The sequence below is a fragment of the Chelon labrosus genome, assembly GCF_963514085.1.
Source record: "Chelon labrosus genome assembly, chromosome: 12".
Lineage (NCBI taxonomy): Eukaryota > Metazoa > Chordata > Actinopteri > Mugiliformes > Mugilidae > Chelon > Chelon labrosus.
Genome location: NC_140345.1, coordinates 3,854,881 through 3,872,330, shown reverse-complemented (window position 1 = coordinate 3,872,330; position 17,450 = coordinate 3,854,881). Strand labels below are relative to the sequence as shown.

Genomic DNA, 17,450 nt, shown 5'->3' with positions numbered 1-17,450 from the left:
AATGCAGTCAGACAAGTACCGTTCTCCTGGCAACCGCCAAACCCAGATTGGTCCATCAGATTGCCAGATGGAGAAGCTAATCTGAAGGCCACATGAAGTTTGGAGGTCTGTAGTGATTGACTCTGCAGAAAGTTGGCGACCTCTGCGCACTATGCGCCTCAGCATCCGCTGACCCCCGTCTGTCATTTTATGTGGCCTGCTACTTAGTGGCTGAGTTTCCTGACGTTCCCAATTGCTTCCACTTTGTTATAATACCACTGACAGTTGACTTTGGAATATTTAGTAGCGAGGACATTTCATGACTGGACTTGTTGCACAGGTGGCATCCTATCACAGTACCATGCTGGAATTCACTGAGCTCCTGAGAGCGACCCATTCTTTCACCAATGTTTGTAGAAGCAGTCTGCATGCCTAGGTGACTGATTTTATACACCATGGAAGTGATTGGAACACCTGAATTCAATTATTTGGATGGCTGAGTGAATACTTTTGGCAATACAGTGTATGACATGTTGGTGCTAAAGTGCAGATAAAACAGAGAGGGTATGTTAGAACATTGTGAAACAGAAAATCCCACAGGTTGTGTGATTTATTAAGGCCCTTAGTTGTGCTCACAAACAACTGTAACAGTAAATGCCATAATATTACTAATAATAATACCAATAATACATTTAAAAAGTCATGTTAGAGTGAGTTTATATTTTTGTTTCTGTTTCAACGACTCAAACAAAGAAGTAAACCCTAATAAAACAGAAAGAACATGGCAAATACTTTCCTGTTGTGGATGTGGTTTTCAAAATGACCAACAGAGACAATATGAAGACCACACGTCAGCATTTTTTTCTATCAATAATCAACTTTCCATTTTGTGTTGTTTTCTTTTTATTGATATTTGCATGGAACCAAAGACAGATGAATTTGTTTGAGGCATCGAAGACGTGTTTAAAATAAAAGAGCAAGTAAACATCATTGCAGAAAAAAATAAATAAAATGAAAAGCCATGAAATAATTTGCAGAATGTATTGCAAAACCATGATATGAATTATTTTGTTAATCTTAAATATAGAATAAAAAAAATAACAAAACAAAACAGAACAAAAAAAAAAAAAAAAAACACTGTGAACACCACAAAGAATCAGACATACAGATTCGCTTTACAACACACTGTGGCAAAGGATTAGGTGAGACATATTTGATACTTCTGCTTTTTCAGATAAATAAAAAAATATGAGGCGTTCAAAGTCAGGAAGTGGTTATTGACTTTATGCAGACAGGCATTTTAAAAGTGCCAGCCAGCAAATGTGGAGCCCTCGATTATTAAGTTGACAGAACAATGTCTTAATAAAAGGTTAGTCAGACTGGCTGGTCAACACTGACAGTCTGGATATGTGTTTTTGTTTGGTTGGTTTGGGGTGTCTACATAAAACAGACAAATGTTCAGGGCTCAGAAACTGAAATTATAATTCTGATGTTTTCTGTAAAATTTAACATGAATTTGGCTCACTTGCCATTGCTAATGAGCGTCTGGTAAAGATCTCAGGGCTGTCGCTTGGAGTGTACACAGTCAAACCTACACCACACTGCATTATGGGTTCCGTTTAATGTCAGACAAAATATCCCACAACTTTCTTATCACCCTCTTTTTCTCTTTCAGAGTCAACTGAGGCTTCATCAACAAAATGTACTCAAACTGGAGCTTTCCACAGAGAGAGATTCTTTTGGGATTCAATAATTTAACAGTAAAGTGTTCGTCATTTTTGTGTTTTCATATTGGAATTCCTTCCAATAAAAAGTCCATACCTACTACAGAGTTACAACAGTTAGAGAGCTGATCATTTAGAAACAGGTCTCAGAGACACACTGCTGCTGTAATGAACCTAATTAATCATTTTAAATGGGATGGCCACAGCGCAGCAGAATTTTATAATGAGAATTTAAAAAGCCTTAGTCAGGGCATGTGTATCAAAAGTCATTTCAATCATCAAGAAGAGATCACTTTCCACTCAAGCCTTCCATCAACATCCGTACACACAATTTAATCAAATCTATGATATTCAATGCATCGTAGTCAATTATTTTGGAAGGTCCATTTTTGCATGAGAGAGCAAAATGATAGGTTACATTAAAAACATCTAAAATACCACAAATGCCATTTCAAATTAAAACTGCAACTGTTAGCTGCTTCTTCAACCAGTTACAGCTGCAGTGTGCATTTCCATGCATGAAGCATATGCCCTGCAAGACTTTGTCCAAATCGGTGTGTGTAACTTTTAAATGGTCTGCACTTACAGTAATGATGCATTTCCACCTTCCAGGCCCTGAAAGCACTTGACAGTGTTTCTCATTCATCCATTCAAGTGCAGTGTGTTGCCCACTGACACTTCAGCAAGCAACGGGGCTGCAGAATGAGCCACCTAGTCTGTATAAAGTTCACTGCTTTAGAAAGTGTGAGAAAATATGCACACAACTGAGATTAAGTGTAGACACATTTCATCTGCTACTACCCTTTACCTTCCATTGAAAATCTGCCCTTTGAGAGTCTAGCTGTTTAATTGAAGTTCATGACTATCTTGCCGTGTAACCCTTCAACAGTCAGCAAAAAGAATATATAGACACAGCTAAAGTATTATGCTTTATTCGATATCTATTACAGTGAATAACAACGTGTATAAACCTCTGATTTGATTTTGCTTCAAGAAATTAGAGGTTGGGTGCTATTTTAGAAGCTTATATTAAGACAGTGTTCAGTCAGAGTGGCTGAGTGATGTGTGACAAGGCTGTTATTAATTTGCCACACATCATAGTTTAATACTTAACTATGAGCCTGCTGGCAAAAACGTCATGCAGGGTATTTACTGTACACATTGGCATCTCTTTCCCTATCAATATACATAAAAATTAATGCATTACTGACACCATCAGTATCAAGTTAGACTATTAGTGAGCTTTAATATTACATCACGGGTTCATCAAATGTCTTTAAATAGCACAACCAACTGGCCAGTCAGCATCACTTTTTTTTTTCTGTCATTCAGACATCTGATGCAACCTTGTGGAAACAAAGCATCATCCTCTGGATAGAAGCGATGCATGAACTTCCCAAAGACCCCAGAGATCAGTGTCCTGTGATCTTTAAGCACAATTTGAAAACACACACGTACGTACACACACACACACGCACACACAAATTGTCTAAAAGAGATAACACTCTGGCCAGTCACAAGCAAGTATATTGTGCTTTTCTGTCTGAATGATATACCTAGAACGTATCTGAAAGAAACACATGCTTTACAGGGACATGAAGTAGAAGATGACAGACATTTTGCATTGGCCACAGTGCAGGAAATTCACATTCCACACTTAAATGGAAACTGCTGGGAGCAGGGTGTGACAGCTTTCCGAAAGTGGACAGTGGGTCACTAAAATTTACAAAACCTTTTCAATTACTATCAAAAGTGACGGTGGCGTTATTTCCCCCCAATTTAGTTCGAGAGGCTACAGCACGCATGGAACACAATTACGTGGAAACAAGATGCTGAGATGCGTTTCCGTCGCTCGCCCTCATCGGTTGTCTTCTCGGGATGTAATTAACCAAAAGAAAAAGAGGAGCGGGTTCGCTCTCAGACGATAAACACACATATAAAGATAAGAGAACAAAAAGCACGGTTACTCCTTGCCCTGATGCTTCGACTGGCAGCAGACACAGTGACAGTTAATGAGACAGATGGAGATCAGATAGTGAGACACATACGTGGCACCAACAATGAAAAGGTCAAAGCAATAAAAACATGGTCACTAGTTAACACTGTATGCTGTAGAGACAGTGTACTACAACTAAGGCTTGAAACTAAAATCTTTTGTTTTACATTGTCCAGTGGGTCTTGCTCCAACTCCACAAATACCAGTTTTTCCTAATGGTGGCGTATGAAGGGGGTGTCCAATGGAGGAGGGGCGGCACAAGGGGGGAATACTGTCATGGAACGGCATATTACATAGTATGTGACAAATCTGAAGGAATGAGAAATAAGGAGTCATCATATGCAGGGGGAAATCCAGTAGAGGATGGGGGTTATTACACAGTTTATGGGGCAGAGGATGTGTATGATAGGGGGCTGCCACTGCATCTCGCATAGCCGAGGGATCAGGGAAGGATCGCGATTCATTTGGCTTTGATTTCCGTGTAGTTGCTGCCGTCATCCCCCCTCCCTGAGGCCCCCTCCCTGGGCCTGGCCCCGATAAACTCCAGAGCAGCGTAATTCAACTCTTGCCTCTCCAGTCCTGCCATAGAGCCCACAGGTTGATAATCCCCCTCTTCTCCCTGCAGACAGAAGGACTTCTTCAGTGGCAAAAATCACTGACAAGGTGCCAATGCCACCTCAGATTGACAGAAGAGTGCGACAGACACCGTAAAGAAAAGACGTTAGTGGTTACTGGTCGACATACTGACAAGAAGACTGAGATGTTTCCTGTTAGTTTGGCAGTTTGTGTCAGTGATGAGGCAGCCATGCAGGGGGCAGGAACGGAAACAAATGGCAGTGTACAGAACACAGAAGCTGATATGCGAGGAGATGCATCTGTCACTGAGGCTTGTGCTTTTAATGGGGAGTTGTTTGGGAACCTTACCGTAGTCTCCTCTAGAATGGAGTTAAACTTTGAGCCCAACAGCTCTGTCTTAAGCTGTGCAAGAGTTAGGGGAGAGAAAAACAGACAGAAAAACGCAGAGAAGCGATGAAAGCAAGAGACAAACAGTGTTTGGAAAGGTCATGGTTGGAGCTACTTGACTGCAAGTGGGAGAGATTCTTTCTTTTACCTCATTTCAGAGGTTAAAATGGGGTCTCACCATTTATGACTTACTTCATAACACAAGAGTATAACCCCAAACCATCTGAGAACGGTCATCAAACCCATCCTCCAGTATAATCATGATCATTGGCATCAGCGTGTCTCACCACTTTCTTCCTCAGATTTTGTTTGTCCTTCTTGACTGCGCTGTAGTACAAAGCTGGGTTCTCCAGGACCACGTCCTGCCTAGGGTTGCCATTCTCTCTGGGGGACGGAGTCACATAATCAGACTCGGTCTCGACTGCCACTAACGCATGGCGACACGCCAAGCCTGGGCATCCATTTTAAAACATCAAGCTCTGTGAGGTTATGCTGGAGGCCAACTGTGGCTGTGAGTGACGTGGTTATTTCATGAGTTTAGTCGCTGAGATCACTTCCGGTGTGATCTGTTGGAGAAAGCTTGCAAATTTGGGGGTCCAAATATGCCTGGAGGCTAAAATAAAGCACCTTTGTTAAGAGGGCTACCTGGGTTGTATTTAGCGTAGCGGTTCAAGGATACAGAAGCAGTGTCAGAGGGAATCGTGCCTGCAAAATATAAGGTTAGTCCGGCTTGCTAACCCACTCCACAAGGCGGCCATTGTGGATCTCCAAGGATTCCAACGGGGATTTGTTGCAAATAAACGGAAATTGCTTGGGAGAAATGATTCTCACGTCCACATCAATCCCACATTCACTCGTATACAATGTGCATCAATGTGTTTTAGAATGGATGACTAGGCTTAAGTGTTTCCTTGGATTTCAGAAAGTGAGGAATAAGACTACTTCTGCCTTGCATTGGCCTCTCCATTAGTTTGTCCTTTATACTCACTTCTTGTTGTTGTGTCCAACGTATCTCACTGCTGCAATGATGAAGGCTATGACCGCCACTCCTCCAATGGTGCCAACTATAACTGCCATCATGTACTTTTCTGAAAATGAAGGAGATACAACTTCATTTGTATTTTCCTTGTTCTTGGGATTCCATTAATCTCTTAATTTGGGAGGAAGCTGGATTCCCGTGAGATTTGTGACATCACAAAACAATCCATTTTGCCAGCCTCCAAGCTGTGAGCTTGTGGCTGATCCACAGAAGTGAGTACTGGCAGCTGAAGGCATGTTTTATGCCCAAGTCGTCTTTACAAAGACAGCAAGAAAAGAGGTGCTTCATTCAGTCACCTGTCACAGATCTTTTTGAAAGAGACGGCCCTTTTTCCAAACAGTTTCTAAGGATGACTTCCCAGCTGGTTTGCACCATCTGGCATGTCAGATTAACGGAGCTCACGAAAACACAGAAACCTGCAATGTGTGTTAAGCGTTTCATGTCTGTCACACAAGAAAATAGTGCAAATTAAATGCAACACATAACCCTAGGAAGCAGCTAACAAGGATACTACGAAGTAGAATAACAGGAAACCTAAATATAACCGCATCATTAATATTCAAACCTGTTCTGTCTAGTATGTCTATCATGCTGATTTATAATTCAATAGACAGATAATCAAAGAGTTAAGTTTGTTTATTGCCTCCTGTCATGGCCATGAATCATTTCAAGTCAATATATTTCTACAGAAACTTTTACTGTAGTTAAAGAAGGGGACCGAAAAAAGAAAGTCTGGTTTAATTTTATCCAACAACCAATAATCAGTTCTGGTTTACACTATTTACTCACTTTCCTGCTGTAGCTCCAGAAGCACGCTCTCTCTCCCGTACATGTTGGAGATGCTGCAGTGGACGTTCACGGCAGGGCCCCCGTTGTCGACCCGCTCGCCTTTCTCCCGCAGCTTGATCATGCCCGTGGAGGTGTGTCCGTCCGTGTGCGTGTGGAAGTTGTACCGGCCATCGGTTTCGTTGATGGTGACGTTCAGGTCGGGCAGGTAGAACTCGATGGTGGGTTCAGGGTTTCCTGTGGCGATGCAGACACACTGGACACCCTCCCTCACCACTGTGCACTTTGACTCGTCCAGGAGGACCGGGGCATCTGTTGAGGGAGGCAGCAGTGGACAAGTGTTCAGACAAAAACTTTTTCATTTTTGTTTTCTTTTAGACTTAGTCAGTGAAAGGGCTATTGCACTTAAAGTGCGGATTGCTGTACATGAAAAGATTACAGAAATGTTCTCTGGCCTAATATTGTCATCATGCGTTATTCTTGATCCCTGTTTTTAGAAATACAGTTAGATAGAGGTCAGTGAAGCACTCACACTCAACAGTGATGTTGAGGGAGCTGCTGGCTCGTCCGTGCTCGTTCTCAGCCAGGCAGCGGTAGTGTCCATCTCCCTGCGGTGTAATTTCCTTGATCTCCAGCACTGACAGCTCGTCAGCAGTGATGGTGCCCACCAGCTCCCCATCTTTCAGCCAGGTGAGCGTCGGAGCCGGGTTGCCCTGCGTGCTGCAGTGCAGGAACAGCGAGGTGCCCTCTACTACTGTCATGGAGTCGTTTACCATGGGCTCACGCGGAGGGTCTGAAACCATCAAAAGTAGAAAACCAAAGTAGCAAGATTCCCTTTATTTTTAGTTTATTGTCTTATTCAGATTTGCTTAATGTCCTCATATATAACTACCTTCTTTAAATTAAAGAGACAACATTTATTTTAACTTGCAATATTTATGCCCATTCCATCTTTTGGCCACAAGGGGGCAGTGAGCAAACACACAAAAAAAGAGTATCATCAGCTTCATGGAGAAGAAGCCTAAATATAGTCACAATATGAATTTTCAAACATGTTTTCTCTGATATGTCTGTTTTGGTGCTTTTATATTATATTATATATAGGGTCGAGGAGCTCAGCAAATTCAGAGAGATACACTTTTTCACAATTCTTACTCAAAATGAATGTATAAATTGCCACACAACATTAAAAACAACAGATCATCCACATCTTCGCTGATATTTAGGGAAAGCAAAGAAGACAAAACGGAGTACTACTGTCTAAACGCTTTACTTTGTTCACCAGCAGGTAGTCTCAAATATGTCTGTTGCGTGGTAGCTCTGGTACAGTCAATTTCTAGAGCAGTTTTACTGAAAACAGCTGCCTGCTTCATCTGAAATTAAGAATAGTAAAGCAGTGAGGCTTAACCAAAACAAATAACCAACAAGCTGAAGCACAATATAAAGCTCTGTGAAGCTGACAGAAGCTGCAGTTTTGGGTGATAATCATCAGTTCATCAGTATGAACGACAACTTTTGCTATTTTGATGCATCTAAAATGATCAGTAGTTTTCAGATCAACCCAGTTCACATTTCTTTCACATTTTATTGAAAGGAATTACTGCAGCTTCACTAATCTTACAAACAAAGTGAGGTTCTTTGTTTAAGCACTCCTGCTTCCAGATTCCAAAAGCACACAGGTCCTCAAACTTAATCACATTTTAACGGTTGAAACAGTTAAATAAAATGTTCAGAGCACTCCCAGTTCCATACTCCATCCTAACTGAGCTGGTGTTAATTAGTTTGTAGTAAATTAACACACTTTTTATTAAACAATGTCAGTATACATACTTAATCCACTCAACCTCTGTATATATTGTTTAACAATGCAATGCTGTATATTATTAAAAAGTAAAATCAGAAAATATCTTTTCTTCCTTGCTGTGAAGTTTCAGCGGCAGTGACAATCTAAGATCACAGTTTGTGTTTTATGGTGCTTGATGTTTCTGCAGAACAAAAAGAATATTGTGTGTTGTTGGATACAGGACATCCACGCTGCCCTATACACACCTTCACCCCTATAGGGTATACCTATATATCGCTGAAGTAAGGATAGTTTGGATAATATTAAGCATTTGTGACAACAGAAGCACCAGGAGTGATTTCAGAAGATTCATTAATGTTTAGTTTGCTATTGTGACCTTTGCAAAGAAAATAGAGATTTTTTAATAGTGTTTAATAGGCCAAAAACTTAAATTGAATTCTAAGCTAATTGTATTTCCAAACTCAATTCAAATCACCTTCTCTGATGAGTCACAACTGTTGGTTCGATAGTATAATACATCGATCAGGGATAACATTATGACCACCTTCCTAATATTGTGTAGGTCCTTGTGCCTCCAAAACAGTTGTGACTCATCAGAGAATGGGCAAGAGCCTTCTGAGGGTGTCAGAAGAGTGTTAGTTGGGGCCTTTGGTCCTATGGGTTGAGGGGAGGGGCCTCTTAGGAGCATCCCACAGATTCTTGATCAGTTTGGGATGCCTGTGTCAGGCTGCATCCTGCTGGGGATGGCTGCTGCCATCAAGGAGTGTCACTACTATGGGGTGGGGGTGCCTGGTCTAGTCTAAGTAACATCCACATGAGTGAACGCCAGGTCCAAAAGTTTCTTAGCAGAACATTGTATTGTCACAAGATGGTCAATGTTATTTACTTCTCCTATTATGTTGTGGCTGATTGGTGTATCGGTGTACTCTGTAGACTCAAAATTGTATGCTTATGTAAGCTTGGAATAGGACTCATTCACTTTCTCACAGACTTACACTTGACAGCCAGGTACATTGAGGTGTTCATGACTCCGTAGCCGTTGTCTCCTATGCATGTATAAACTCCCTCCTGTGCAGGCGTCACATCATCCAGAGAGAGGGAGACATTTGATGCCGTGTCCCACAGCAGCTCCTCGTCTCCAAACATCCAGGTGATCCTGGGAAGAGGGTTACTGTCCACCTCACAGTGCAGCGTCACAGAGCTGCCCTCCATCACCTCCGAAGAGACGTTTACCCACACCGAGCGGGGAGCATCTGCCATCAAAAGTGAAACACAAAATTTCATTTTCAGGAGTCCAGATATGACTAGATGTCTGTATACACGGTCAGCCAGACGACAACTTTGGAAAACAATTAGATAGATTCTCATTAAATTTAGCCATATGTTCTATTCTTGCTGGTGATCTGAAAACTTGTGATGATCTTTGAAGCACCCTGATCAGATCAATCTTAATGATTATTCAATCTTAATCAATCTTAATCTTAACTTCTATCAAAAAACTTTAAAGAGAATGTTTGGGGCAATTCTGAATGACTCAAAAAAGAAGTCTCTTAAGAGTAACGAATGCAGGGACTCAAAGACATCCATCATTTTGAAAGTATATAAGGACGGTTTCTTTTTCACTCACACTTGACGTCTAGAGAGATGAGTCTCTCGTAGACCAGGGTGGTGTTAGGGTAGTAGACTCTACAGCCCAGAAGCTGTCCGTTGTGCATGGGTCTGGGAGTGAAGGTGAGGGTATTGGAGAGTACCGCTGTGTTGCTCTCCTCTAAGTAGTCATTGCTGAACTCTGGGTCAGGCAGGTAGTCGGTGTACATCCACTGGATCTCTGGAGTCATGTCAGGGCAGTTATCAGGAGCATAGCATGTCAGCTCCAGGCTCTCGTCACTGACAATCTCCTCTGGCACGTCAATGTTGGGCTGATCTGGAAGTCAAAAGAAGTTTTTCAGCTTTTGCGTGAAAGCGATTACAGGCAAACTGAATTACACTGAATGTCCCTTTTACTGTCAGCTAGGAAGCTATAAAAATTTTGGAGTTTACCAAGTTTAATTTAATTCCTATCATCATTCACTCACCCAGAACTTTAAGCTCAGCGAAGTCTGGGTACGTATACATGTTGGCTCCACCAAGGTCTGCACGAAAGTAGTATCTCCCTGAGTGTTCTGTGCCAATGTTGTTGATGAGCAGAGTGCAGTTCCTCTGGTGCAGATCACCCAGAAGCTTGGTACGGCCCTTGTAGCTCTCATGCACAACGTCTGTACGTGATTTGAAGACTACAGGGGGGAAGAGTTGAGGGTAGGGCTGGCCAAAGTACCAGATACCGTGAGTGCCACGGTACGGCCTGATGCCAGAGGGATACATGAAGGTGCACGGGATGACCACACAGGAGTTTGTCATGGCCGAAATATCCCGAGGTACCCAAACGTTCCACTGGCAACTGACATCTGGGGGAAGAGACAAATGCACAGCGAAATCTGAGGATATCTTCTCCGAAGGTGGTTAAGTGTAAAGATCAATACGTCACCATCGGACGAGAAAGAGTTACAGGAAATTATTACCCTTGATGATCAACAGCAGAGGTAAGAGCAGCTCCAAACACCACATGGTCTTTGCTCAATGCTGGACCATAGACAAAATCCTGTTAGTTATAACACATGCATCATCACAAGGGGAAAAAAACAACAACGCAGAAATCTCAGCGATGGTGGGTCCGCATGACTCAGAAACAGCATCGACCCCTAACAATCACACAAATTCAAAATGTTCCTGCGGTTTTACAGCAAAAGAAGGAGCATTACAGATAGTTTTTGAGTTCAGATTGTTTTAAAACCCCCAGTTTTGACACTGATGAAAATCGAATCTCTTAAGTGGATCACAGATCACCGGTTAGGCAGTGCTGTTTAAATGGCAGCAGTGACGCATTTCACACACACTTCCTCTGCTTAATAAAAGATGTCTCAATACAAACGCCCCTGTATCTGTATAACATCATACCATGGCCTTAACCAAAGCAAAATGAACATAATATTCCAGACATGAGTAAAAAAAACTACATATTTATCCACCAAAACACAACGATGTGCAAGTTTCTCCTGGAAATAACCTCACAGCAGTTAGAAACCAGGAGGCATCTCACACTATTTCATTTCAGTCTTTGATTGTTTAAATTGCTTTTCATTTTGTGGCAACAGAATAAAGACATCTGTTCATCAGGAAATATTATAATACATACTACAGAGGCACAGTGTAGTATGAAACACACTGTACTGTATAAGTACTAAAATCTAAATGGACAAAATAAAATTCTAGATTCACCTTTGTTGTATTGTAGATGATAATAGATGTTAGTGACTTATTTGTGATGGTCCAACATTTGTAATATAAAGGAATTTAAATGTATTCCAGTGAATTTAAAACGTAATTAAGCATCCTGTTACATTTTAGACTATGTAGCTATTTAAAATGTATTCAAAAGGCTGATTAGAATCAACACTAAGTAATAAAAACAATAATTTGTGCACATAAGTGATTGTAAAGTGGACTAATAAAAGAATCTGTAAAAAGTGAATCTCTAAAAAGTATAAAAACACCGTTTAATGCCTTCTAAAAACTCTCACTTGTGACTGTGACTTTACCTTGAAATGCTGATGGTTAGAAACAGACAGTCTCTGCAGGACAGCTTGTCAGCAGATCCACTAGAGGGTGCTCAGTCACACCCAGACAGCTCCACAGCCTCCTTCTCTGTGGAAAATAAACAAACCGGTGGTATGAGCATCATCACGCCATGACATCACCCCCCAGCCCCCTCACTCTCACAGACCCATAGTAATTCGCACAAACGCAGCGTCAGTCAGCACCTGCTCGCTCCCCCTCAGTGGAGTCACCCATTACGGTCGCCATACGTAAGCCCGTACAATGAATGACCCGCACTGTTGGCTGAGGGCTGACTCCAAGCCAATCTCCAGTCACCACACATCATGTCACCAGCAGATCACTGAAACTAACTGTGCGCTACTGGAAGTAAATAAGTAGGTAACAGGCACGTTCTGCTCTCGGCCCTTGAGTCAAAATCTTGAAAAAGCACCACCAGAGAAGGTTCTCAGTCATCCTCAGTCATCCTGGTCATGGTGTATCTAAAACAAAGCTAAAACGAAGGCAGCTGGACTAGACTGAGCCTACCTGCAACTTAGGTTACATAACACTCAAAGTAATTCCAAATAAAAACCTGAACTCAACCTCTCTGTTCTAAAGATTTGGCTATTTCGTTTTTTTTTTTACATTTTCCGGCTTATAAGAAAGGTGGTGTGTACTCTAACCCACGAGATATACACTCAACAGTAAAATAAAATGTCTTTGTTACGTTTTACATATTAGTATCTGTGTTCTAAAATAAATGCAGAGCTGCTTCACTGTAGTATACAAATAAAATGTACACCAATGCAATGGTTTTGAAATGGATGTGGAATTATTGCTTGCAGAAGCATGAGCAGAGGATTTCAGCCTCATGCTGCAGCAGCCGGCGCATGCAGATGGCAGGCCTCAGAGTGGATTGTGATTCTAGAGCTCGGCGATTAGCACATCCCAACATCACCCCTGAGAATCCATGACCAATATTAGCCTTGTTGATCGAGAGAAGTAAAAAAAAAACTCTGTCGGTTTGACATTAATGGGTCATCATGGGTGCATCAATCTGCTCGTCAAATCCCGTTCCACAGGTAACGTGCAAAGGTGTTTACTTTGCTAGAGGCGCTATAGCTATAGTTTCATTAAACCTGTAGTGATTGATTTGTTTTTTGCCACTTGGGGCAGTGGAATCGGGGTTTAAAATGTGATGAATTTAAGTTATCTCTCCATTTCCGGTATGGAGAAGCCCTCGTGTATCTGGCCACGTGGTAAATACCTACAGAGAAATACCTCTTCAGTGGCTAAACACTCCGCTTTCTACTATCTAGCCGGATGCTAACCCTGTCTGGTGCTGAGCAGGTATCATGCAGTGGGTTTTTAGATGACTGTTGAATACCACCTCACGCTGCAACTGAAAACAACAATTTGAAAGATGAAACTGAATAAGAACAGTTTGAGTGTTCCTGGCTCAGACGACACTTCTCGTTGTGGTTCATCTCTCGTAGAAAGTCGCTGAATATAAACACGTCAAAAAGGGGGTCACATTTCTTGGCGCATAATGTCACACCGCTGGCTGTGGTAGTTCTGAATATTCTCCAACGATGCGTCAAGCTGAACCATCTGCACCACAACAAAAGGCCTGCAACTAGGCGAGAGTGCGGGGCGAGAGGCTGTGCATCAGCAGGAGAGAATAGAGCCAAGAAGCCAGGCAGGGCCACTGACACCACCACCAATCCCAACAACAACGGCCTCATTGACGGGGCAGACAAACGGCTGGCACGGAGCATGCAGCATACGTGTGCACACTTTTAAACACACGCACACACACACACACACACACACACACACAGAGAGAGAGAGAGAGAGAGAGAACACTTGCCTCATACCAGCCTCAGCACCAGGCTCCTGCTGCCTCTCACTACTGACTTCTTCTTCCAGTTGTTTTCCCTGAGTTGGTCGTCGTGCTCTGAGTCCTAGATGCCAGACTCTGTGGGAAAAGGGCGATAAAAAGAGATGTTAGAAGCAGACAAGGGGTCGGGGAAGAGAGGGGCCTGTGTGAGATCTGTTTTACATGTGCCGTGGGCAGATCTGAATATGTGTTCAGGCATTTGTAGAGCTGCTCTTTGGCCCACTCGGAATTCCTTTCCTCTGTTCCACCATTTTCCTGAGCTGTTTCAATGTTTTTTGGACGTCTGCTCCTCTGAGGCCGAAGCAAGACATGTTGACATTACTTCAACTTTTCCACGCCACTTGCGACCTGAGACACAGCTGCAAAGGCTGCGTGGCGGAGAGATGACTCAATATCACTTTGACTGTGTCAGAGCAGCATATGAAATGTAGGCGGAACATAGAACTTGTGAAATGAATAGGGTTATGTAAATTAGAGATTACACAAAAATGGACTTTAGGGTGCATTTGTTTGCAGTTACCCACTAAAGAGTCGAAAATAATGTGAGAGGATGGCATGTCTTCAGGGCACGATCATTGATCTCTCCAGCTGTATGCAGATCTAATATTTCCCCTGTTGAGGAATGTTCGTAGGCAGGGAGCACAAGCATGGATCCACTCAGAGGTCCACCTAGTTTACATATTAATATAACAAAGACAAACTGTCTCTCCAATGAGGAAGTTTTTTTCCAACCTCATTGTTGCATGTAGAGCGAGTCACTGCGTCCAAAAGCCATTAGGCCCCCGGCCAAGTGATGGCATGGAACGAGACGTGGATAACCTCAAGGGAATCCCTCCACAAACAGTCTGGAGAGGAGCTGGAGAAGAAAACGGTGCTTTGATTCTCTGGAGCCGTGTACAAACGAATACGCAGCGTGCCATAACCCCCTACACACACACGCAGCATAAGGCGTGCCAACACACTCCTCAGTGTGGGGTGGGCAGCTATGTGACCTTCCTCTGCGCTGCCTCTGTGCGAGCGGTGAGCTAAGCATGGCTTAATCCATTGTCCATCCAGCGCTGTAGTCATTGTCTATGCAGTACATGTTCATAACTTGTGTGATAGCAGATGCAGTTGATATCTAGTGAGGGAAAATGACCTTTTGTTTGTAAGAAACAGAAAGGAATGGATTTGGTTTTACTGAGAACCAAATAACTAATAGAAATGTGACGAAAAGGCGTGCGGGTATGTTTATATTCATCTAATTATTTTGTTGCCTTGTGCAAAAGATCATTTGCTAATATCTGAGGCAATCAACCTTCAATAAAATCAGTTATTCCACATCACACTTCAGGGATTCAAGTATTATCTGAACAATCAGCCCTGCTAAACTGGGCCACGACACCTTGTATGAGTCATTTTGCATTATTGAAATTGCTCACACAAACCAAAAGTCTCACGCAAACGATCGGCTGAGCCAAGAAGAACATTTTCATTTTGACTGTCGTCTGCGGACGATGTATAAGAGCACCGCCGAGGCTCTCGGACGCGCGGCAGCCAGAGAATGGGAACCTTGTACGCAGAACACTGCCCATTGTGCAAGGGAGAAACTGGAGGAATTTTTTCCGGAACAGGCCCGCTCACAGCTTGCGCTTTGCTGCTTGCCTGTGACGTGCGTCGATCCACCACAAGCTAAGGCTCCCACTAAAATACTCAGAGGAGCAGATGGTCTTAAAACATGACTGCTCCCCCTCCCACACATGCTGCTGCGAGCTGCGATGAGACCAGCGCACCACACACACACACACACACACACACACACACTGAGATACAAACATAAACACAGAGATATGCCAACATCCAGTCACACAGTCTGTCCAAGGTACTGCAGAAAGTGGTGGCATAAATAAAAGACTGGACTTCAAGGTAATACGAGATAATGTGTTATTTTAGTTTCAGGGCACTTTTAACTTTGCATTTTCCTGACTCTGTCTCCTCTGACATGATTATTTTACCATATTAGCTGAAATTTCTCAAGGAAACCTTTGTTGGAGGTCTCATTTTTGCATTTGTCTAAGCATATGCATGGTTCTGTGGGAGTCTGTCCCACCCCCTGCTTGCAAAATGGTTTATGCTGATGCAACATACATGTCAATTTCCCATTACAAGCTTTTATATGAAATTGTTTGGTTTAAACTTCATATCACCACTACTTTTTCCTTCTCCACATAAAAAAAAAAAAAACATTTTACCAATACCTAGCAAAGTGTGCATGACCAAAAAATAAAAATAAAAAAATGTGAAAAAGAAAAGCAATCTCATGCTGGCAGATCACCAACATAACAAGAGACCAGGAGCACTAATAGCTTCTTTCTTTCTTCCTACCTGGCAAACCCAGTGACTCTGGCTATCCCCATCCCAGTGGGCAGATGGCGAGCTACAGGCCTCCTCTCTCATTAGAACGCTCTCCCTTCCGCTCTGAACTAGAGGGGGCGACTAACGGAGCCGTCACCCGTTAAGCCGCGTAGACAGAGAAAGTGAAGCCCGATCCTGGGGCTGATTTGAACTCTCCCCTTGACTTGATGTTTCAAACAGAGACTTTAAATGAGTATAAACCACCACTGGTGCGGGTTTGTTGAAATTGGGAAAATTTTGCACTTCAAAATAGGTGGGAGGGAGATGTTATCGTCGTCGCAAAGAGTTTTGAAAATACCCCACATTTTAAACTAAAAGAGAAACTTGCTGCATGTGTCCGTGGATGTTGTGAAGTGAAAGTCTCGAGTGACAGTTCAATTTGAAACTTAAATGCGACCACACCAGTGTGGGTTAGCATAACTTGAAAGGATAACGCCTTTTTGGCTCTGCAATCTTGTTTAAAATTCATTTACTAGAAAATAATTAAGAACTAAAATGACACTGTTGCCGGCTTCTCTACCACTACTGAAAAACACACTGCAGTAAACGCGTAGGTATCACACTGGTTTCTCTGTCATTAAAGAAAACATATATTCACTCAGAAACCACTGCTAAATCACGAGTAGAAACCCTTATACCTGGGATCACACGTCTCTTTAGATGTGGTAACATGCTCAGGCGGTTCTCAGGCTGCGCTCCGAGCAGCCTCTGCAAACTTCAAACAGCACACACGCTCACTCATGTGTGCACGCGTACACCATCATCACAAACACGTTCACTCACGGAGTCACACCGATTCATTACCTAACTAACATGTGACTCATCCGACTCTTTGCACGTACTCGCTCATCAGCTATGAACACTCACGCAAACAAGCGCACACTCACCCCAACTGTAGGTGTTTGAGCTTAAACACCAAAAATAACAAAATCAGATAGAATGATAGACAGATTTGTCCTCTCCTGGTTGCATAACCTTGTATTCTCTCGCCTTTTCTTGGCTGAAAAATTCCAACAGATCCAAAGTGCATAAAGATGAAGAAGAGAGAAAGAACCGTTGCTCCTCACCTGTGTAGGTGACTGTGGCTGACCTCCAAACGCTAAAGAGCCCCTGTATGAGCAGCGCCAGCAGCCGTCCCTCTGACACTCACATGCAAGGCGTCACACCAACAAGACCTCTCGCCACTCTCTGTACCAAGCCCCAACAGTTGGGAACAAACTGCCCTCCCCACC

The 17,450-nt window shown here is 42.7% G+C and overlaps 1 protein-coding gene across 1 annotated transcript; it reads right to left on the bottom strand.

Annotated features, from left to right (window-relative positions):
• Positions 1 to 1,230: 1,230 nt before the first annotated feature.
• On the bottom strand, positions 1,231 to 10,895 carry mag (myelin associated glycoprotein; the record flags this gene model as incomplete). Its single annotated transcript, XM_084557453.1, has 9 exons — positions 1,231 to 4,318; positions 4,950 to 5,046; positions 5,651 to 5,750; positions 6,491 to 6,799; positions 7,020 to 7,280; positions 9,287 to 9,544; positions 9,919 to 10,215; positions 10,367 to 10,735; positions 10,850 to 10,895. The coding sequence occupies 9 exons, from the start codon at positions 10,893 to 10,895 to the stop codon at positions 4,160 to 4,162; spliced, it is 1,896 nt and encodes a 631-aa protein (XP_084413579.1). The 3' UTR covers positions 1,231 to 4,159.
• Between the last annotated feature and the right edge of the window lie 6,555 nt (positions 10,896 to 17,450).